Source organism: Podarcis vaucheri (assembly GCF_965113315.1).
Source record: "Podarcis vaucheri genome assembly, chromosome: 8".
Classification (NCBI taxonomy): Eukaryota; Metazoa; Chordata; class Lepidosauria; order Squamata; family Lacertidae; genus Podarcis; species Podarcis vaucheri.
In genome coordinates, this window is record NC_138766.1 from 54,705,320 (window position 1) to 54,729,775 (window position 24,456).

The 24,456-nt window shown below is 41.8% G+C and overlaps 1 protein-coding gene and 1 long non-coding RNA gene across 11 annotated transcripts in view; one reads left to right on the forward strand and one right to left on the reverse strand.

Moving 5' to 3' along the window:
* Positions 1-24,456, reverse strand: part of ST18 (ST18 C2H2C-type zinc finger transcription factor) — a 208,184-nt gene that overhangs the window by 48,564 nt on the left and 135,164 nt on the right. For all 10 annotated transcript variants that reach the window (XR_014222176.1, XM_082233751.1, XM_082233752.1 and 7 more), the window contains 4 exons: positions 15,055-15,233; positions 5,486-6,274; positions 2,744-2,878; positions 10-100 (listed from right to left, as the gene is read on the reverse strand). Coding sequence is in view for 9 of the 10 variants with exons in the window: in XM_082233751.1 (XP_082089877.1) it covers positions 10-100; positions 2,744-2,878; positions 5,486-6,274; positions 15,055-15,233 (1,194 nt within the window). In the remaining variant the exon portion in view is untranslated. The remainder of the gene's footprint in view (positions 1-9; positions 101-2,743; positions 2,879-5,485; positions 6,275-15,054; positions 15,234-24,456) is intronic.
* On the forward strand, positions 110-2,318 carry LOC309538504. Its single transcript, XR_014222248.1, has 2 exons — positions 110-1,592; positions 2,005-2,318. It is a non-coding gene; the product is annotated as an uncharacterized lncRNA (long non-coding RNA).

Below are 24,456 nucleotides of genomic sequence, written 5' to 3' on the forward strand. Positions count from 1 at the left end.
AGGATTTACCTTCTGTGAGTGTTGCGGTTGCTGTTGACATGTCCTCTTCCTGTACACCCAGGAGTGGGGCACTTTAGAACATTTTCATGCATTGCAAGGACTAAAAAAGAAGAAGAAAATAGTGACCCAAACACATATCATCATGACAGTGCAATTCCTCACTCAAAACTTGGAGACACTGTACAGAAGTTATGATCACATGGTTATAGTCATAAAAGAAAACTAAGAATTTTCTACATGAACAAGAAGTTCCAAATGTTTGAGCCATCATGAGCCTTCATGGAACTGTGAACTCCATACAACAGGGATAGCAACCCTGCTATTTTCTATATGGTCATGCATCTCTGGAGGAAGGGGAGATGGCAGGCATCTCTGATCCTGCCAAGCTTGTTGGGTCCTTCAACCTACTTTAACCTTGGTGTCAACCTCCCACCACTGACGGGGGAAGATGAGTGCGGTGGGAGTGCACCGCCCCTGGCAGCCCAATCCTGGTGGGGTGCCATCGTGGCTGCCCCCCCCCGCCAACGCTTGGTGCCATGCCTCTGCAGGCAGCGTGCCACGCCCCCAGGATGTGCACCACGCCACCAGGATGCGTGCCAGCCCCGCTCCCGCCTGCTCTCTGCCCCCTGGTGCCGGAGCATGAAGCTCTGCCACTGCCTCCCATCATGTAAGCACATCAGAGGCTGGTGAGAACAACTCATGTCCCAGGATAAAATATAGGTGCACCCAGGGCTTTTTCCCCTAAAAAAATAATGTTTAGGGGTACTCTCATTTTGACTCAAGAAAACCACCATTTTATAGTTCGAATCAGGAAAAATAAATACAGTAAATGGACAAAAGTACAAAGATTCACAAAATGTTTAGGGGTGTGCGTACCCCTGCATCCCCCAGAAAAAAAGCACTGGGTGCACCTTCTCACAACCCTCTCAAGCAGCAATATTTTACTCCAAAAGTCATTTCAGAAGTAAACTGCTGTCAGCCCTAGCAGTGCGGTGTGTGGTAAACTGCTTTGTTCACTCGATTGTGCCTGCTGCTCCTGAGATGAAGTACCGCCACAAATGACTACTGTTTGGGAAGGTAGGTGCTAGGGCACCCTGAGGAGCCAAGCTTTATGGCTGGGGCACATAACTCAGCTCATTAAAGCACTAAGGTTTTCCCCAGCTGATCTCCAAGTCACTGTTTCTTGATAGTCAGTTCCACTGATTTCAATGCAAGCAGACTGCACAAATGCATGTGCAGTTTATCTTTTTTTAAAAAGGGGGGAGGGTAATAGTGCCACTGGAATAACCTTAGATGGAAAATGTTTGTTTTGAACAGTGTTGCTTGATGCTGGTGCGAGAACACATTCAACAACAGTGACAGATCTAGGTTCTGTAAATGGAGTGTCAGGAACATTTGGCCCTCCAGATGTTGCTGGATTACCGCTCCCATCATAACTGATCACAGTTGATGCTAACTGAGGCTGATGGGAATTGTAGTTCAGCAACATCTGGAGGGCCAAAGGTTCCACACCCCTGCAGTAAATGTATATACACATGTGTGAGAAAGAGTGAGCAAGTAAGAGAGCTTAATGAGTTATACAGCTCTGAAAGGCTGTATGTTGTTGTTGTTTAGTCGTTTAGTCGTGCCCGACTCTTTGTGACCCCATGGACCAGAGCACGCCAGGCACCTCTGTCCTCCACTACCTCCCGCAGCTTGGTCAAACTCATGCTGGTAACCTCGAAAACACTATCCAACCATCTCATCCTCTGTCGCCCCCTTCTCCTTGTGCTCTCCATCTTTCTCAGCATCAGTGTCTTCTCCAGGGAGTCTTCTCTTCTCATGAGGTGGCCAAAGTATTGGAGCCTCAGCTTTGTCCTTCCAGTGAGCACTCAGGGCTGATTTCCTTAAGAATGGATGCGTTTGATCTTCTTGCAGTCCATGGGACTCTCAAGAGTCTTCTCCAGCACCATAATTCAAAAGCATCAATTCTTCGGCGATCAGCCTTCTTTATGGTCCAGAAAGGCTGTATGCAAGTATTTAAATCAGGAGTAGCCAACTTGGTACTCTCCAGAGGTTGTGGAGTACAGCTCCCATTAGCATTAGACAGCATGGCCAGGGATTATAGGACTTGCATTCCGAATTACTGGGAGGGCACCATGTTGGAAACCCCTAGTATGAATGAATGAATGAATGAATGAATGAATGAATGCCATGTAAGAAGCCATTATACAATTAATTGTACAATTGTATAATACAAATAATTGTATTATACATTATACAATTGAATATAAATATAGATGGGAAACGGCTATGTATTGTGAGTACTTATGATCTTTTTCTTTTATTTCTTTATTCTTTCTTTGTTCTTTTTTTCCTTTTTTCTGATATCTTATCTTTCATTTCACTGCTTTATTGTGAATAGCATTTTATAGAGGTATAAAAAATAACTGTAAATATGAAAAGAGACAAAATATTCTCTAATTTTTTCCCCTTGGTTAGATGTATTTTCTTTTTCTTTTGTATTTTCTTTTGTTGTGAATATGTATGTTTTCTAATTTGTAATTAATAAAAATATTAATAATAAAAAAGAAGCCATTGTGACTTCACTCTCAGCCAAGTAGCTGTATAAGTTCACAAAGCACTACAGCCATGCTACTAAGAGGCCAGTGGATGGAAAGAGATCAAGAATGCAGAAATGACCACAGTCCTCAAGGAATCACACACAGTTTTTGGCTGCAAATTATAAAGAAATTGTACTTACTTTCAAGTGGCACTCTAACTTTATGTGGACAACCTGAAAGACTGCGGTGGTGTGGATACAGTCCCGTCACATGCCCTGTGCCATCACATCCTGGAATGGGACATTTGGTCTCTCTCTTTTCAGGCCTAGGCAAATCTGCAGAAAATAGCAATGAAGTCTTGTCACCTAGATGGAACATTGCACACTCTCTCTGTGTGTGTGTGTGTAGAGGGAGAGAATGGTTTTAAGAGGCAGCGGTTCTCTGTCAAGGTGCTAAGTACACTGAAATCCTACACACATTTTAACATTCTTAAATCAATTATTTTAAGCAAATTGTTTAAACTGAAGGTTTTGGAATGGCAAATATATTTGAGTCATGAGAAAGAAAATTGGAACCATCCATGAATAAATAAATAATAATAAAATCTTTGGAGAGCCTTGAATATTAAAAGATTTTCCAGGGGCAGGTATCAGAAAACAAACTGTTCCTGGTAAATTGGGGCAGCCAAAAAAATGTGAGCTAAGGTTGTCACATATTGTCTATGTTGATGAGTAGTTGTATTTTCTCCTTATATGTTGTATAGCTGTTTCCTTATATATCTAATCCACATAACAAAAAAACTAACAAACTTAAGCACAGTGTATCCATTTGCAATCAGGGCAACTGTGATATTTGCAAGTAGCTTGCAAATAGATGTGTTTATAGACAAAGCCACAAGGAAAGGTTGTGTCTGTGTTTCTTAAGTTTTTCTCTTTGTAGCTTCCCTGATGTGTTGCTTCCCACCTAGTTTAGCCAGTAACTCATTTTCAACCATTCTTCATGCTCTTGCCTTCATAACACTTTATGGAAAAAAGACCATCAGATAAAGCATCATCAAGGGCTCAACCTTCTTGAAGAAAGCCCATAATTATTTTTCAAGGCTTCCAGTTCAGGGACTTTTCTAACCTCAGTCCAATGAAGGGGATATATCTCTCAAGAGTCTTGCTGTATATTACTGGCTCTCATCTTTATCCTTCACATCCTATAACCCAGCAGCTTTGGCTTCACCTAATGTTCAAGACTGGACACAGTGGGATCTTCCTGTGCTCATCCCATTTCCAGGTCATCAATGCCATTACTAGCCACTGCAGCACATAGCCAAACCAGGAGAGTCTATGGGTAACTCAGCATCAGAGAATAAACACCCTCCCTGATGCTGATCACACCATTGGTTTAACAAGGCTCAGACTGCACAAGAAAGCATGGCAGCAGGGGCTAAGAAGACATTGGCTGCCGGAAAAACAGAGAAATAATAGGAGAACTGGGTATGGAATGGGGAGAGGAAGAGAATTGGAAATAAGAAATGTTCAACAGGACCTATGTGGCCACATGGGAACCTGCTATTCTCAATAGGGGGTTATTTACTCTTATTATACATAGACCTGCATCACCTGTTAAGTTATGTAAAGCTATCTAAATATAATATATAGAAATAATACAATATGAGATATTTATTTTGTAATATGTTGCACTGCATTTAATTAAGTACATCCATTCATTCGCTGGGTTTTTCCTAAAGTATCCTCCCTTTACTTAACAGTTTGGTATTCTAAATACTGAGGCATCATTGTTAAGCTAAGATCAATATAGTGGTGAGTATTAAAGTCTAACTAGGAACACTTTGAAATTCATTTTATCTGCAAATGACTCTGACTACTAGGAGCTGAATTCATTCCATTGCACCCAGTACAAATCTACGGTATCATATGTTTCTATTTATTTATTTATTAAATTTCTACACAACCTTTCATTTGAGAATCACAGGGTGGTTTACAATAATACATAACATAATAACAAACAAAAACTGTACCCCTCCCCCCGGTATAAAAGGCCATAGTTTAATTAATTAGGATTGTTTTTGCCTGGTACCTAATGATACGTAATGAAGGTGTCAGGCAAGCCTCCCTGGGGAGAGCATTCCACAAATGGGGAGAAACCACAGAAAATGCCTGGTCCTTTGTTGCCACCCTCTGGTCCTCCTGTGGAGGAGACACACAAAGAAGGGCCTGAGATGGTGATCACAGTCAGTTCATATCAGGAGAGGTGGTCCTTGAATTATTGTGGCTCTGAGTTGTTTAAGGCTTTATAGGTCAAAGCCAGCACTTTGAATTGGGCCTGGAAAGTAATTGGTAGCCAGTGCAGTTGCGCCAAGATTGGTATTCTATGCTCAAACCATTTTGCCCTAGTGAGCAACCTGGCTGCTGAATTCTGCACTAGCTGAACTTTCCAAACTATCTTCAAAGGCAGTGCCATGTATAGCATTGTATTGAAACATTGTATGAAACATTGTATGGAATTTTTGCTAACTCTCACAGTGTTTTCAGACCACAGCAGGAGCACAAACACGTAGGGTTTTTGGGTAACTGCATACCATAATTTTTATATTATTCTGTCAGTCTGAACAACCTTATGCATTCCTCACTGAACCACATAGTCCAGTGGTTTCTCACTTGGGAATTGCTGTCTCCTGGCAGTGACATCACCGCAGTGTACTAAATGGTGAGCTACCAAAGCAGGGTAGCAGTTTGGGAACAGCAATGGAAGTGCCAGATTGGTTTTGCCCCTCTGCCCTACCAATGTACTATGCTGGAATTCAATTGGACACCGCTGCCAGGCCAGGTTCATGGCAGTCACTTCTCCCAGCTGAGCGCTGTTGGTGTGGAGAAATTACCAGCTGTCTACACAAATGCACAATCCACTTTGAACAAGGAAAGTGAACTTACGTTTGTTGTTATAGATTGGTCTACCACAAAGATCAATCACTTTGGCTTGTCTTCTTTCACCAGCAAGATGCTCTAGTAAGAACCTGTCCAGTTCTTTGTAGGTGCTATGAAAGACATGGCCCTGCTCTGCCTGCAGAGCTATTGCTCGTTCCAGCAAGCTCAGGTTATGTTTTGTTTTATCCAAGTCAAATGACATTTCTGTATTTTCTGATAGACACTCATCTTCCTCGCTGTCTGGAAATGGATTTTGACTCCTGTTGCTGAACGATTCAACATGCGACTCCTGTGATTCTTGAGGCCCTGTATCTGAGTCACAAATGGTTTCAGAGTTGTTGAAATCTGCTTCTTCGGTTTTGACCCCTGGCACTTTTAGGACATCTTGCTGATTACATCCTACAATATATGTTGTATTTAGAGGAAGTTTGACGCTTATCTCTTCAGAGAAATTCGAGGAGCTATCCCATTCATTGTCCAGAATTTCAGAACTACTTTCATTATCCTCAGAGGAGCAGAACTGTGGGTCTGAAACACAAATTCTGTCTTTTCTTACTAATGAGTTAATCATGTAACATTCATCAACATTGTTATTCTCCATTTCTAAGGACTTTCTGCTACTGTCACTCAGTTTATTATTCTCTGGGGAGTCTGGAGTTTCTTCCTCTGTTTTTTCAAAGTTAATTAAAGATTTGGCCATTAGGTCCTGGTAGCTGGCATAATTGTCCGTCATTTGATCATTTTCTTGCACATCCAAATTAGGGGTAGCTTTTGCTGGTGTTATATTAGTCTCTTCTAGAGGCAGGAAAAAGAGAGAAAAGCACAACATTAAAATAAATTCCTTCTTCTTTGACCATAATCCACAAGCCACTTATTTATAAATTAGTCTCATTCATATTAAGTAATCTAAGATGATAGGCTTGCTCAAGATAAATATCTGTTTTATGAACATGAATTAGAATCGTATTGAGCAAACATGCTCTGTAGTACAGCAAACTTCCCCAACCTGGTTCCCTCCAGACTATAATTACATTGTCAGTATGCCTCTGAATATCAGTTACTGGGAATTATGTGGGTGGAATGCTACTGTGCTCAGGTTCTGCTTGCATTTTTCATATAGTGGTACCTTGGTTCTCAAACACCTTGGTTCTCAAATGCCTTGGTACTCAAATGTCTTGGTTCCCCAATGCTGAAAACCCGGAAGAAAGACGTTTTTCGGAAGCCAAATGTCTGATGCAGCTGTCGGCTATTGTTTATAGGGCACCTGCACCAATTAGAAGCTGTGTCTTAGTTTTTGAACATTTTGGAAGTCAAACAGACTTCTGGAATGGATTAAGTTTGGCACTTTTGTTTTTGCTATTGATTTTGTGTTTTTGTTTATGCTGCTTTTTCGGTTAATTTGTTTTTGTGACATCAGTGCAGGTAAGAATTTTTTTTTTAAAAAAATGTTATCTACAATATTGTCTTCTTTATTTTATAGTACAGTACATTGATTATTGCTTTCATTTTATGGATCAATGGTCTCGTTAGATAGTAAAATTCATGTTAATTTGCTGTTTTAGGGGTTGTTTTTAAAAGTCTGGAACAAATTAATCCATTTTGTATTACTTTCTATGGGAAAGCATGCCTTGGTTTTGGAATGCTTTGGTTTTGGGATGGACTTCCGGAATGGATTAAGTTTGAGAACCAAGGGACCACTACATAGGCATCTGGCTACTCTGAGGACAGGATGTTAGACTAGATGGGCCACTGACCAGATCCAGCAGGCTCCTATGTTCTTAATTCCCATCATTCCTAACCATCAACTAAGGTAGCTGGACCTAACGGGAGTCATACTCAAAAACATCTGGAGGGTGCCAACTTGGGGAAGGTTGCAGTAGAGCATACTTAAAATATATACTATAACTGACCAATTCAAATGCCCAGAATGTTGTGAATATACAGAGCAGATTCATGCAACAACTGTGCAATCGTTTTAGCATGTACCCATTTCACACATGAACACCTTACAGTAAATAGAACTTTGGCTGTGACTCTGGAACATGCCTAAAGTATCACACAACTACTTTACTACATGACTCTCTTGTGTTTGAAGCTGACATGTTAATTTAAACATTACAAAAAAAGACACATTGCCTGTGTATGGTTTGGAATATCATATATAACAAAGTCCTTGGATGCTGCTGCACTAAATGTACTTGTGAAGCTGCTCCTAGTTTCATTGACATCAGTGGGGACATGTTTCCAAAAAGTGGGCCTTTAGTTCTACCATAGTCTGAAAAGCCATGGGGGAAGACAAACATAGTTCCTGCAGTGACTGAACTGCTTATTCCTCCAGTATTCTAATGTAGTTTGAAACATGTGAGGGCAGAATAAAGCTATCCTGAACCCAGCTAAAGGTTTTGGTAGTATTATAACTTTATGCTGAAGAAGAATCTCCATACTGGGTAGCAGCTTCACAGTGCCATACAGTATTCCCATCCATTCTCTCCCTTCTGCTTCAGACTACAGTGAACATGCAAAGATGGATTGATGGCAGTAGTGGCCCTGAAGTTAGGGTAAGGTATCTGCTCTTCACTGAGGAGGTGTTGACTTGCTGCTGTGATGAAAAAAAGCTTTCAAAAATATCAGATAAATATAGCATTGTCACCTACAGTTGCATCACTTGCTTTTTAAACTGCTCTTAGTGTTTTATTTTAAATTGTTGTAAACCACCCTGGAGTATTATGAAGGGTGGGTAGTAAATAAATAGGAACAGAAACAACAACAACAACAACAACAACAACACAACAAAACAACAACAACAACCACATTCCTTCTCTTCTTCATAGATTTTTTAAAATATATAAAATGAATGCTCTGGGTCACTTTTGGTTTAATGAAAGACTGTAATTCTGTAGCTCACAGGATACATGTTAGAATCAGTCATGGTAGTCATAGAACTAAAGAATATATTAGATCACAAGGGAGATTTTTTTTAAAAAAAAAAATAGATTTCTATTTTTACTAAAGGATGGCAAAATACGCATGTATCTTGTGTTAAGAAACAATTTTTTTCTTTGAAATCACAGCAGGAAACAGAAGGTAGTAAAGGCTACTGGAAAGGGGTGTCAAATGCTGAAATACAATAAATCCTTTGTGTCTCATTTAGTTTTTTTTCTAAACATTTTCCCCCCTGACAAGGACACTCCAAAATACATCTCCATCATCTTTCTTTCTGGTAATTATCTCCCTAAAATCAACACTGGTCTGCCAGGATCAAGTAAATATTACCATAGTAACTAAAAGCATTTTTGGATGAAAGGAAGAATTTAGCCACAACACTAGCCCCTTCAATAATGCTGATTATAGGGTGCATTCTTTAGTTGGGATGTATTCAACATAAACTGGAATGGTCTACATTTTACTTCCTAGAGGGGGGAAAATTGAGATAAACAAGCTTACAATAAAATAGATAAGACAGTCTGGTTCTTTGCAGAATCCATGTCAGACCAACTCCGGGTTTAAATCATAAATTAAATATCATCTAAAAATGCAAATGAAGTTTTGTCTCAACAACAGTGAGCTATTAAGAGAAAGTGTAAAGGGTTATCATAATTTCAAAGTATTATCAACTACAGAAAACAAATAAAAAGCATTTTCAGTGAATATGTCCAATTCATTGAACTATTCTCTCAATCCACTTAACTACCCACATGTGTACAATAATGATTTATAGACATTATACCTAATTATGCATATTTGGGCTATGGTGGAGTGCCTAACAAAAGCTCTAGAAAGCAACAATTACCTCTGTTGCTTAGCTACATAGTTTAAAATATTCCTATTAAGTGCAGATTATTGTGGAAAGGAGGAGGAGACACAAATGCACATGTGCCACCACAATGCATTTCACTTTACGGCTGCCAAACTGTTAGCATTCTGGGTCATTTCCAGTTTACATAATTGTTTGGTTCAACTGTTATACATTAAAGGAAAATATTTATTAGTTATTTCTTGGAGCTTTTCTTGGGCCCTAGACCGGAAGATGTGGCCCTTTTCTTGAAATGTTTTACCATGCACTCGTTTTGTTGGTGTATGGCTTGTGCCACTCTGAGGCAACTTTATTTCTGTTGTTATTTTTTAGAAGTTCCACCAGAATAGATTGTTTTTTTCTGCAACAAAAACAGCCAGTAACTGCTCAAGGTTTTTACCCAATATATACATGCCCACTGGCAGAGGAAGAGGAATGCGGGGAGAGCGCACCGCCCCTGGCAGCGCGACCCCAGTGGGGTGCCATCGCGGCTGCCCCCCGGCTGCGCTGGACACCAGGCCCCTGGAGGCAGCACACCATGCCCCCAGGATGCCCCCCGGTGCCGGAGCATGAAGCTCCGCCACTGAGCTAGGTGTGTGACACCAGCCAGGAGGCATAATCCCATTTGTCCTCTGCACATTAGGCTGTAAAATCAAAGACAGGTAGGGAAAGAGTGTGGTTTGCCCATGTGCCAATTCTCAGAAAAAGGTGCTCATAGCATTAGACATTAAGATGAATAACTGGAAGCATGATTCCGAGCAACGTGATCAGGTGATCCCACCCCCAAATGAACAGGCCAAAAAGTAACTTTTCTAGGGGGCAGATTTGAAAAACAAATAAAAAGCAAATATATATATATATATATATATATATATATATATATATATATATATATATATGCAGGTTTTGGTGTCTTCGGGTGTCTTCCCGTGTAAGAGTCGGGGTGTCTGTGCGACGTTTCGACGAGGTCTCACTCGTCATCTTCAGGCTGGTGCTTTCGGCTTCTTGTTACTGGAACAGAGCAGAGTCTGGTGTTTGAGTTCCTATAAATACTGTTGAGGGGTGTGGTGTATAGCCTCCAACGTTCTGGGCAGAGAGGAAGTTCCTAGATTAGTGTGCCTTTTCTTCTTTTGTTCCTTAATTACTTGAGGGATATCTTGGGTGATTTCATGAGTGATATTCTGAGTACCACTGGGTGGGTCATTAAGTGTAGATTAGTTGCTAAAGCTTTCGTGTCTTGACCTCTTGAGCTTGTGAAGAGTTTTTCTGAGAAGATGGCTGTGCTGCATTTAGTTGTGCTCTGGCTTGGCTTCGTGTATAGGGGCGAGCTGTGGTTTTGTGCCTTGTGCCAGCCAGATCTGTGTAGGGATTGCAGGGGGGTGCAGCATCCGGAGGTGCCACTATAGTTTGGCTACTGGATGGAGTCTGTAATATGTCTGTGGAGAGGGTCTGGGTTTGGGTCTGGTGTGGTTGATTGGTGACGGCGTTCTGTGTGCCTCTGGTTCTGGTGTCGGTTTTTGTGGGGAGGGCTAATTTCCAGATGTCTGGCAGGCGGGACGTGTCGTCACGCTTGTTCATGTTGTGAGGGTGTTTCTCTATCTCGATGGCTTCCATGATTATTCTCTTGTGGTGATGTTCCATGTTAAAGAGCAATTTGGAATCTGCAAAATTAATTTCGTGTCCTGTTTCTTTCATGTGTTGGAAAAGAGAGGAAGTTTTTTCTTCTTTTTTGACGGCATTCTTGTGTTCTGCGATACGTGCATTTATTCGTCTGTTTGTTTGTCCAATGTACGTGGCTGGGCAGACTTTGCAGGGTATTTCATAGACCCCTTGGTTTTCCAGCTGGATTTTGTCTTTTGGGTTTCTGAGGATATTGGCTATTTTTTTGGTTGGTGCAGAAGGCTGTTTTGATATTGTGTTTATGGAGGATTTTGCTGATTTTGTCTGTAGTGCCCTTGATATAAGGAAGGAGGGCCATGCCATTGTTTTCTTCTGTGTCTTGGTTTTTGGGGGGTGTTTCCAAGACAAAAACCAAGACACAGAAGAAAACAATGGCATGGCCCTCCTTCCTTATATCAAGGGCACTACAGACAAAATCAGCAAAATCCTCCATAAACACAATATCAAAACAGCCTTCTGCACCAACCAAAAAATAGCCAATATCCTCAGAAACCCAAAAGACAAAATCCAGCTGGAAAACCAAGGGGTCTATGAAATACCCTGCAAAGTCTGCCCAGCCACGTACATTGGACAAACAAACAGACGAATAAATGCACGTATCGCAGAACACAAGAATGCCGTCAAAAAAGAAGAAAAAACTTCCTCTCTTTTCCAACACATGAAAGAAACAGGACACGAAATTAATTTTGCAGATTCCAAATTGCTCTTTAACATGGAACATCACCACAAGAGAATAATCATGGAAGCCATCGAGATAGAGAAACACCCTCACAACATGAACAAGCGTGACGACACGTCCCGCCTGCCAGACATCTGGAAATTAGCCCTCCCCACAAAAACCGACACCAGAACCAGAGGCACACAGAACGCCGTCACCAATCAACCACACCAGACCCAAACCCAGACCCTCTCCACAGACATATTACAGACTCCATCCAGTAGCCAAACTATAGTGGCACCTCCGGATGCTGCACCCCCCTGCAATCCCTACACAGATCTGGCTGGCACAAGGCACAAAACCACAGCTCGCCCCTATACACGAAGCCAAGCCAGAGCACAACTAAATGCAGCACAGCCATCTTCTCAGAAAAACTCTTCACAAGCTCAAGAGGTCAAGACACGAAAGCTTTAGCAACTAATCTACACTTAATGACCCACCCAGTGGTATTCAGAATATCACTCATGAAATCACCCAAGATATCCCTCAAGTAATTAAGGAACAAAAGAAGAAAAGGCACACTAATCTAGGAACTTCCTCTCTGCCCAGAACGTTGGAGGCTATACACCACACCCCTCAACAGTATTTATAGGAACTCAAACACCAGACTCTGCTCTGTTCCAGTAACAAGAAGCCGAAAGCACCAGCCTGAAGATGACGAGTGAGACCTCGTCGAAACGTCGCACAGACACCCCGACTCTTACACGGGAAGACACCCGAAGACACCAAAACCTGCATTCCTGTACCCGTGAAAATCTACGAAAGCAAATATATATATATATATATAATCATGGAAGCCATCGAGATAGAGAAACACCCTCACAACATGAACAAGCATGACGACACGTCCCGCCTGCCAGACATCTGGAAATTAGCCCTCCCCACAAAAACCGACACCAGAACCAGAGGCACACAGAACGCCGTCACCAATCAACCACACCAGACCCAAACCCAGACCCTCTCCACAGACATATTACAGACTCCATCCAGTAGCCAAACTATAGTGGCACCTCCGGATGCTGCACCCCCCTGCAATCCCTACACAGATCTGGCTGGCACAAGGCACAAAACCACAGCTCGCCCCTATACACGAAGCCAAGCCAGAGCACAACTAAATGCAGCACAGCCATCTTCTCAGAAAAACTCTTCACAAGCTCAAGAGGTCAAGACACGAAAGCTTTAGCAACTAATCTACACTTAATGACCCACCCAGTGGTATTCAGAATATCACTCATGAAATCACCCAAGATATCCCCCAAGTAATTAAGGAACAAAAGAAGAAAAGGCACACTAATCTAGGAACTTCCTCTCTGCCCAGAACGTTGGAGGCTATACACCACACCCCTCAACAGTATTTATAGGAACTCAAACACCAGACTCTGCTCTGTTCCAGTAACAAGAAGCCGAAAGCACCAGCCTGAAGATGACGAGTGAGACCTCGTCGAAACGTCGCACAGACACCCCGACTCTTACACGGGAAGACACCCGAAGACACCAAAACCTGCATTCCTGTACCCGTGAAAATCTACGAAAGCAAATATATATATATATATATATATATATGCTTTCGTAGATTTTCACGGGTACAAGAATGCAGGTTTTGGTGTCTTCGGGTGTCTTCCCGTGTAAGAGTCGAGGTGTCTGTGCGACGTTTCGACGAGGTCTCACTCGTCATCTTCAGGCTGGTGCTTTCGGCTTCTTGTTACTGGAACAGAGCAGAATCTGGTGTATGAGTTCCTCAACAGTATTTATAGGAACTCATACACCAGATTCTGCTCTGTTCCAGTAACAAGAAGCCGAAAGCACCAGCCTGAAGATGACGAGTGAGACCTCGTCGAAACGTCGCACAGACACCTCGACTCTTACACGGGAAGACACCCGAAGACACCAAAACCTGCATATATATATATATATATATATATATATATATATGAGAATTTTCTTGAATCCAGTCATCAAGATTGATTGACTTGACATATAGAAGTATTGCGAGCCTAGACAAAATATTAATATTACTCACGTATTAACTGCTTGTGTTAAATGTTGGGAAACAAGCAACATTAAATAATGCAGAGAAAGAAGCTGCTTCTCTCTCCCCCCCCCCCCGGTATGGTTATAATAGTGGCAGATCGGCAGATCTCCTGAGCGCATGTGTTTTTCAAAAAGCTAGTGGACTGTAAGTGTGGATGGATTTCCTCCATTCTTATTCATAAGCCTTCTGTGGATTGGCTGTGCCAAAAGTTCACCTTTCTTCATTTGTGTTTTCAGCACAGTATTGTATAATTAATTTCAACTGTGGTGCCTATGCAATTTACTCTTCCCACAGCTTTCCAGCTTGTTCTTCCGTGTTTATTAAGGTTCAAGAGTGGAGCTTGCCCTTCTGTCCTCCTGTTCTCTGCTATGATTTTTTCCTCTCCACAAAAGTAATGCCCATGAGCAAATTGGGCGTGTGTCGTCCCCCCCCCCCAATTTCTTTCTTTCCATACAGTAGTGTGCACATTAGCATCAATAATCCTTTTAGGCAGTGGAGAGCTAATACAACCTGAAACTGATATGGATATTATCACTTAAAACTAATGCTGACCCAGATTTTAAGAAAAGGGGATTAAAATCTGACTTGATACCTTTGGTTGTCATTGCTCATGCTAGCTGGGACTGCTGGGAGTTAAAAGACCAGCAACATCTAAAGGGTCACAAGTTCAGATCAGTGCTAGGCCTACTCAGAGTTGACCCATTGAAGTTCATGGACATGACTAACTTTCACTAATTTCAGTGGGTCTACTCTGAGTAGGACTTAATTGGCTACAAACCATATTTCTATTTATTTCTCAGTCTCATTATTCACATTTTGTCCAAATGATCTGCCTTTTATTGCTAGTGCCCAGTGAGATTATTCTGCCCTTTGTTCTCTCAGGAGCATTAGCTTAATAAATAATAATAATAATAATAATAATAATAATAATAATAATAATAATAATAATAATTTCATTATTTGCATCCTGTCCATCTGAATGGGTTGCCCCAGCTACTCTGGGCAGCTACCAACATATACATTAAACATTAAAAAGCTTCCCCATCCAGGGCTGCCTTCAGATGTCTTCTAAAGGTTTTATAGTTACTCATCTCCTTGACATCTGATGGGAGGATGCTCGACAGGGTGGGTGCCACTACTAAGAAGGCCCCCTGCCTGGTTCCCTGTAGCTTCACTTCTTGCAGTGAGGTACCACCAAAAAGCCCCCGGAGGAGGACCTCAGCATCTGGGCTGAATGATGGGGGTGGAGTTGCTCTTTCAGGTATACAGGGTCAAGTCATTTAGGGCTTTGAAGGTCAGCACCAACACTTAGATGCTTTTTACATTCATCTGGAGCCACTAATCTTTGATACCTGCTTTGAGATCATTGCTGTTGTCTTGCAGGTCAGTCTTGTCCTCATTTTCCCCTTTGCCTTCTACACTTGGACTGTAGTGACGGGGTTTCATTAACAGAGACTTCCTCTTGTTGACTGGAACACCCAAAATCTGCTCTTCAGCTTTTCTCTTCTTTGCCATGGAGCTTTTGTAGGCACTACAGTTAATGAGAGGAGAACATCAAGACAGGAAGAAATGATTGTAAAATACATTGCACAACTCTTTTGTTTTGTTTTCATGGGGAAAAAAGAAAAATTATGTGGACTAGTATAATAGCAGTTCTAAACAGCTGGATCTTTTGTGTGTATTTGGTTTTAGCTGTTGGAGCTAAAGAGCACAAAACACAGATGAACCCCTCCACACCATTCCTTTTCAATTGCTACCAAAAATCTGGATACATATATTTTTAAAGCCTGAATCAACCTTAATCTTGAGTAAATATATGCTAATATAAATATATGCTAATCTACTCTGTTCTGGACTAGACTATATCCACCCAGAGGATAAGAAAAGGTGTATGGCGGTTTGCTAATTCCCTGAAATAAAAAGAGCTGATGTAAAAATTGCACTACCAGTTACATGTGTCAACTTTGTCTGTTCCCTTCTTTCCCTGTAAAAGGCTTTCGCCCTGCAACAGCAGAATCAACTGTGTTGGAATCATGGCCACCATTTTGCATTAACTACAATACAAAGTACCTAGAGGAGATAGGGAGCATTGTCAACAGAGTGTAGGGGAAAATAGTAGCCACCACAAAAACGGTGGTCAGTAAATAAAATTCTTCATAGTGGTCTCCCCCCCCCAAAAAAAAAAGAGTAAGGTGAGAAGAAGAAGATCTCAGGGGAGTTTTTTGGGGGGAAATGTTTTCTGATAAATTTCAGGTCCCCATTTCTGTTCCAGAGGACTGAAAGAACCCCCAGAATAGATGTAGGGGCATACAGGCGAAAGAAAGGGAGAGACCATTCTGCTGCTCAAGGCAAAATCTGCTTAACACGATGTTGAATACAAGACATGGCACTCCACCTTAGACTGACTGTATCAAGGGGTTGATGCAGAGATTGGATGGATCCAGTCTCTACTGGTGGCATACTCACAGGACTGAGTCTCCTTTCATTCCTTGTCTGTATACCTAACAGTTAGGCATAGACTGTGTTCGCTGGAACCAAACGTATTGCTGGCAATGTACAGCTGTACTGTATCTCACTTTCCACAAGATTATGCATCTCGGTCAAATGGGTGTTAACAAAATCTCCCAGTGATAAGCATTGCCTGGATGTGACTATGTAATAAACTCTGTTTTCTGAAAAGTCTGTTGTCACCTGTCGCAAAATTCTACATTCTCTCTTTTTAATTTTTGCATAAACAATAGTCATTGTCGGTGGTTCTCTCCCAGTTATGCAATATGAATAATAGCATTTATATTATATCTGTCACAGATGAAAAACTGCATTTGTGGATCAGTGTAATCCACTCATTGGTTGCTGGACCCCAGCTCCCCTAGGGAGCTTGACAAATCTACATGATGCCCCTGGTTACCAGATTTTGCATTTGGCTCATTGATCTAGCTGAAAGATTTGCAAAAATCCCTGTCTCCAGACAGCTCCCTGTTGGTTACACATATTATGAGGCTCAACAGCAGAAATTAATCCTTCCAAGGTAACTTATGTGCACTAAATTGGCTCCAATTGTGATTGTTTTGGATGGTAGCATATGACTAACTTAAGCTTTTTGCTTCTTTTTTTAAAAAAAGCATTTTGGCAAGGCATCTTCTTGGCAACTCACCATTGCAAATATGAAGGACATGGAAACAAATGTGAAGATCTGCACTACTGAAGAAGTTACAGTACAACCAATGTGCATCTTAAATTGTGAACTCGCTTGATCTGCCACAAGGCTGCACAAAGCACGAAACCAATATGATGGATACTTTCCAATCCCTCAATTTAAAATGGCTTAGGTTTATGCAGCATATTTATCTGTTGTAACAAAGTAGATGCTGAAATGCCACAATGTGGTAATCATAACAATATGGTAATGCTATCTGGTGTACATATTACAGGAGTATGCAGAATGCATGTGAATAATAATTAGCTACTACCAAAATAATTAAAGTCACACACCAAGATTTTTTTCTACATATTCCTTATGCACACCATTTCACTCTAAACTTAATTAAATTTGTTAGTTGCTTTGCCAGTTAGGTTAGCAAGTTGAAAAAAGGCAGTGGATTCATGAAAGTGTGGATACATGAAAAATATTTGTAACATAATTAATGGAATGTTTAAAGAGGTGTCAGGGATGCGGGTGGCACTCTGGTCTAAACCACTGAGCCACTTGGGCTTGCTGATCAGAAGGTTGGCGGTTAGAATCCCCACGACAGGGTGAGCTTCTGTTGCTCTGCCCCAGCTCCTGCCAACCTAGCAGTTCAAAAGCATACCAGTGCAAGTAGATAAATAGGGAGCGCTGTGGTGGGAAGGCAAACGATATTTCTGTGTGCTCTGGCACTCATCACAGTCCTCTGTGCCAGTAGCAGTTTAGTCATGCTGGCCACATGACCCGGAAAGCTGTCTGTGGACAAACACAAGCTCCCTTGGCCTGAAGCGAGGTGAGCACCACACCCTATAGACGCCTTTGACTGGACTTCAAAGTCTTGAAAGTTCAACTAATTTTTGGCCTCATATTTCTAACAGGGTTCAGCAAAGAGCCCCACTTCAATCTATCCTGTGGCATCTGGATCGGGGAGATTGACCCAGTGCTACCTATTCCACCCCAGATCCTTCCACAAAACAATTTAGGGGTGGGGATTTTTAAACCCTATATTAACAAAAAGTTAAAATAGGGTTTTTTAAGAGTCTGGGAATGAGCCAGCACTGTGCAGGACTGGATCCTTCCTGCAGGACAGACTCTTGAAAAGCAGCACCCACACCCTATAGGGGTGTCTCTACTCAACAGGTTTCAGGCAGGAAACAGAGCTGTAGCCCACCTTCTCCTGAGAAGATGCAGCTGCAAGTCAGGTATGTCTTGGAGCTTTTCCTACAGTTTTCCACCCTGCCTGCCTCTCCTTCCTGCCTGATGCCCTGCCCCCTGACACCCAGGGGGCCCTGGGCTCCTCCAACAAGACCAGGGGTCTGCAACCTTTAAGACAAAAAGAGCCACTTGGACTGAAGAAAAAAAACCTGGGAACCGCAAAACCATTGCAACATTTAAAACAGTGGGGAGTGTCGGGGCACACAATGCTCCTCCTCCCCTCGCTAGTATCTGCCCCGGAGCCGCGGCAAAGGTGTAAAAGAGCCACATGCGGCTCCGGAGCCGCGGGTTGCTGACCCCTGAACAAGACTCACAATGGTCTGTGTGCACCCAGCTTGTCCAAGGCCCAAGGTCCTCTGAATACATCCAATTTGGCTCAGGATCTGCAGCTTGGCTGATTCCCCAAGTTCTAATCCAAATCAAAATTCTTGTGAGGTTCTAGTTTGTGCACATCAGGGGCTGCTCATGGACTTTGATGTTAGGCCAACTTAAGCAAAGCTTGAACTGGGCAGACCTCAAGACCCTCTAGAAACACATTGGAGTCTCTGGACTGGTCTTATATTCCCACTCAGATAGGGTTCTTCTATTCCTGCATCACAGTAGGCATCATTTTACTCTACCCCAGATAGCATGTGGGCAGGATGTGTGCAAAACAAAATGACTCAATTTCCTTCCATTTGTGAGCATATTTTTTTAAAGGGAAAAAATATATTGTTCAGTCTCATCATTTTAGTCACCCCCTTCTGTACCTTTGCAGCTCTACAACATGCTTTCTACAGCTGATCAAGTAAACACTCACAGCAATATAACAAATAATGCTTGAGAGAAAGGGGAAGTACAGTGGTGCCTCGCTAGACGAAATTAATCTGTTCCGCGAGTCTCTTCATCTTGCGGTTTTTTCGTCTTGCGAAGCACGGCTATTAGCGGCTTAGCGGCTATTAGCGGCTTAGCAGCTATTAACGGCTTAGAGGCTTTAAGAAATAGGAAACAAACTCGCAAGAACTCGCAAGACGTATCGTCTTGCGAAGCAAGCCCATAGGGAAATTCGTCTTGCGGAACGACTCAAAAAACGGAAAACTCTTTCGTCTTGCGCGTTTTTCGTCTTGCGAGGCATTCGTCTTGCGAGGTACCACTGTAATATAAGTTTTATTTTGTATCTGAAAATTGTAGCATATAAATTTGAAATGGACCAAAATTTATTTTTTGTCAGGCTCATTGTCCAAAGGCAATACAAATTATCTGATCTATAGCTGATTCTAATTATACATACTAATTATTTACACTAGGAGTGGCTAACCCCCAGTTCATGAGCGTGATGTGTCATTTCCCCCCAAACTCCACCAACTTTGGTGGAGGAAAAAGGGATACAATGGGGTACAATCTTATTCCCAATGCTATTTAACTCTATATGAAGCTATTGAGAGTGATCATTAGGAGGTTTGGGGCAAGGTATCAGTATGTTGATACTACCCAGCTCCATTTCTTTGTAACATCTAAATCAGGAGAGGCTGTTCAAGGCCTGGACTAGAGCCTGGACTCAGTGGTAGGCTGGATGAGGGCCAACAAACTGAGTCTTAATCTTGGCAAGACAGAGGTGCCATAGGTGAGTGGTTGCAGAATCTAGATAATTGGGCAATTGCCGGCTTTGGAAAAGGTCATACTCCCACTGAAAGAGCAGGTTCACAGTCTGGGGGTGTTCCTAGATTAATCTCTGTCACTAGAGGCCCAGGTGACCTCAGTGGTTAGGAGAACCTTTTACTAGCTTTGGCTGGTAAAACAAATTTGGCTATTTCTGGACTGGGATATCCTGACCACTGAAATAGTTGTCCATGCACTGCTAACCACCAGACTGAATTATTGCAATGTGCTTTATATGGAGATGTCCTGAGACTGCCCTTGACCTTGCAGCTAGTGCAAAATGCAGCAGCTCTACTGCTCACTGGGGCAGGATATCACCATCATGCTATGCTGTTGCTGAAAGAATTGCACTGGCTAAGTTCAAAATGCTGATACTGGTTACAATCTCCCACCCCCCCTTATGATACGTTTTGGTCGTTATTTCAAAAAACAAATATAAACCAAAGCCTCATTTTAACTATTCTTAGAAAATTATTTAGTCCTGAAATTATGAACTGGGAGGAGGGGGGATGAACTGTAAAACACAATCCCATGGAAAGCAGTTGGATGGTTTCTGTACAATGTGCCAAGGGGTCATGAGGTTAGAAAAGTTTTTCTCTCTTTGAGATGCATACACATGCATTTGCAAATATATGTCAAGCTGTAGTTTGTCAAACGGTAAGCCTATAATTTAGCATCCCTATTACTCATCTCATAAATTCAACCTCTAATAGTTTTGTTGCTATTTATCAATGGTCTGCTTGTTGTCATGGAACACTGGTTCAGCTGTCAAGGTTATTGGTGAATCAGAGTCATAAAATGGATGGATATTTTTTATGAATCAAGAGTGAATATAACTCATTCTCACAATTTCTGATATGAGCAGACTTCTAATGAAATAGTGGTACAAGTCAACTTTTTGGACACAGGAGACATTTTTGCTAGGCAATGAAATGAACCCCAAGGAGGTTCAAAACTAAAACCAGTGACTTGAAGATGCCAAGATGTTTGGCACCCATAGCTTTTTTGTGTGAAAGTACTCCCTGGTACAGAGTACCAGCACTTCTTCTTTGCTGCACTTTTCTCAATATACGAGTACTGGCACCTCATATTTTTATCATCTTAAATAAAGCACTGGTTGTACCAACACATGAATCCTCACAATGGAGTGGGACACGCCTTTCTCTAGTGCCAGCCTAATTTTTTAGGTGAGAGATAATTACACTGAAATCCTTTTGAGTCACCAGTGAATAGAGTTTGACCTGAATAGAATTTGCTCGGATATAAAAGTACTTAAGCTAAGAATGGGTGTAGATATAGGCTAAATTAGATACAGGGAGCTTTAATATGTCATCAAACCATGTAGGCTATTCAGGAGCAACTAGTGCGGAGGTACAAGGTGAAGTCAGGCCAATTCAGGCAGAAGCACCAGATTCTCTCTGCTGGTGTGTCCAAGATGTCCTTCCTCAGTGCTGCCCTGCTCCATCACCAGCCAAGTATGTGGCAGTGATACTGATGCCAGGTGGTCAAATCTGTGGTGCCATCCCCACTACCCATTGCTCTTGAGCCTAATACACTAAATGCATATAAAGTTATCAGAATGGTAGTCTGATGAGTATACCATGAGTTGGGTTGACAAACAATTCTTGGGATGTTGTCAAAGAAAAGACCAGCACCAAATTTATAATGTTACGCATCTGCAAGCACTAATATGTATTGATTGGCTACTTACCCAATGGTTTAGGACTTGGAAATCTCAGGCCTGAAATCTCAGTCCCTCATCATTCTTGCTAGGTCAGTCAACTAATCAGCCTCAGGGTACTACTACTACTACTAATACTATGTTTAATGCTAGTATTTATGTTTTATCTTTTAATATTGATATTCATCCATTTACTATCCCCAGCAACATAGAACTAATTCCTCTTCAAGGCTTGCACCTATTACTTTAGCTTATGTTGTCCACTGAGTACCACCCCCCCACACACACCTGCAATAGAGGTAGTGGTTTGGCTAGTTATGGTACAATAGGGCTATACAACATGATTTGGAGGAGGGGTAGTCAAGATGGAAGAAAGGCTACTACTCAGCAAGAATAATGCTCTCTCCATCCCAACTGAAGTCCTGAGGAGGAGTTTAGCTTAATCTACTCTTGTATGACGTCAGGGCAAGCACGCTGACCAAACAGAGATGAAAGGAGTACATATAAAGCGTTGGATGGCAATGAAGATAAAAGAGGGAAATCAGAATTGATTAAGACTAATTTTAGGGCAAAATAGCAGCCTGAAGGTTATTAAAGTGTGCAAACATACAAATGAAAGGCTTGGCGAAGAAGAAAGTGAGATGATGCTAGGACGAGGGGTATATATAATAACTTAGAAGAAAATATGTTATGATGTAATTGGAATCAGGCTGGAATTTCAATATCAAAGGGGCAGCTTCTTTTAAAATAAAATAAATAAAATAAATAACATAGAAAGCAGGGGAGGTGGTATAGCCATGTTGGGAAAAGAGAATTTATTAGTCCTTCTAAGAGGAGGCTGGGGAGGAATGCGTAATGCTGTTGAGTCATTATGCTTTGAGGCTGGAGATGTTTCAGACAGTAAACTAATGTTATAGGCCACCTGACCAAAAGGAACGATTCGACTGTGAAATGACTGAGGAAATAAAAAGAAGCATGTAAAAAGGCCAGAATGATAGGAAGTTGGTAATAACCCAGGAGAAGGCATGCAGCTATAATGAAATCTATGCGTGCGTTGAGTTCATTGTGAAACATGGTGGGGGGATGAAACCTCTTTGGACAAACAACAAATGCACACTGTTTGCTAAGAAGCTTTAGGCTGCAATCCTAACCCCACTTACCTGAGAGTAAGTTTCATTGAATTCAATAGGGCACGTCTACCACAACATTCTAAAGACTGCACTGAAAACAAGGTGCTATAGGAACTGCGTCACTGCTTTTTAAAACAAGCCTGCCATTTTTTTAAAAAAGTCAACTGAAAAGTTATAATATACCACGAGGACTATTGAGATTTGAGCATTCATCCTTCTTGAAGGCCCGGGGCTAGTAATTTCTTGGGTGTGGGGGGCAATGAGATTATTTTGGACAAGGCAATGGTATTTACTAGTTTATTGTTCCAGGTTTTTGGGTGTTTGGCATTTTACTATGAAAATAGCTCAAGAACATTCATTAAATTTTTAAATAAAATGTCTGGAACCTATTTTTACAATCTGGTGATAATTCTGTACTAATGAGGTGCTACTTATTTTATTACAACAAAAAAAACCCAAAGGCAGCACTGTACATTAAATTGCACACTGTTGTCTTGGCTGCATCAAAGTTAACTTCAAAATTATTGATTCCTTTGTTTTGCAATGCAAGTTAGCTAAAAAATGAAGTGTAAGTGGGTTCAGGCATGACCCAAGACTAAGATTCAGCTCAAAAAGGATTTATTGGAACAAGAAGAAGGAGGAGGACGACAAACAGGGGCACTTGCCTGGGCCCGGTCTTATTCAACATCTTTATCAACGACTTGGATGATGGACTCAAGGGCATCCTGATCAAATTTGCAGATGACACCAAATTGGGAGGGGTGGCTAACACCCCAGAGGACAGGATCACACTTCAAAACGACCTTGACAGATTAGAGAACTGGGCAAAAACAAACAAGACGAATTTTAACAGGGAGAAATGTAAAGTATTGCACTTGGGCAAAAAAAATGAGAGGCACAAATACAAGATGGGTGACACCTGGCTTGAGAGCAGTACATGTGAAAAGGATCTAGGAGTCTTGGTTGACCACAAACTTGACATGAGCCAACAGTGTGACGCGGCAGCTAAAAAAGCCAATGCAATTCTGGGCTGCATCAATAGGAGTATAGCATCTAGATCAAGGGAAGTAATAGTGCCACTGTATTCTGCTCTGGTCAGACCTCACCTGGAGTCCTGTGTCCAGTTCTGGGCACCACAGTTCAAGAAGGACACTGACAAACTGGAACGTGTCCAGAGGAGGGCAACCAAAATGGTCAAAGGCCTGGAAACGATGCCTTATGAGGAACGGCTAAGGGAGCTGGGCATGTTTAGCCTGGAGAAGAGGAGGTTAAGGGGTGATATGATAGCCATGTTCAAATATATAAAAGGATGTCATATAGAGGAGGGAGAAAGGTTGTTTTTTGCTGCTCCAGAGAAGCGGACACGGAGCAATGGATCCAAACTACAAGAAAGAAGATTCCACCTAAACATTAGGAAGAACTTCCTGACAGTAAGAGCTGTTTGACAGTGGAATTTGCTGCCAAGGAGTGTGGTGGAGTCTCCTTCTTTGAAGGTCTTTAAGTAGATGCTTGACAACCATATGTCAGGAGTGCTCTGATGGTGTTTCCTGCTTGGCAGGGGGTTGGACTCGATGGCCCTTGTGGTCTATTCCAACTCTATGATTCTATTATATATACCTTAAGCCAGCCCAGGCAAAACACACACACCGCCTGTGATAGGTCGCCTTAATGCTGCAGTTAGCGAATCACAACACTGGCCCTATCTCAGCATGGATTGGCTGCCTGCCAGCTACTAACAGTGTTATTGGAGGGTTTTAGAATCCTCTCTGTCTTTTGTTATGCAGATGAAGCTCCAAAGCTCCGTGGGCCTGAAGGACTCGGCCTGCATTGCATGCGTACAGCCTGGCTTTGGTCTTCAATTCCTGCATACATAAACAAATAAGATGATTTACCCGTTTCATAAATT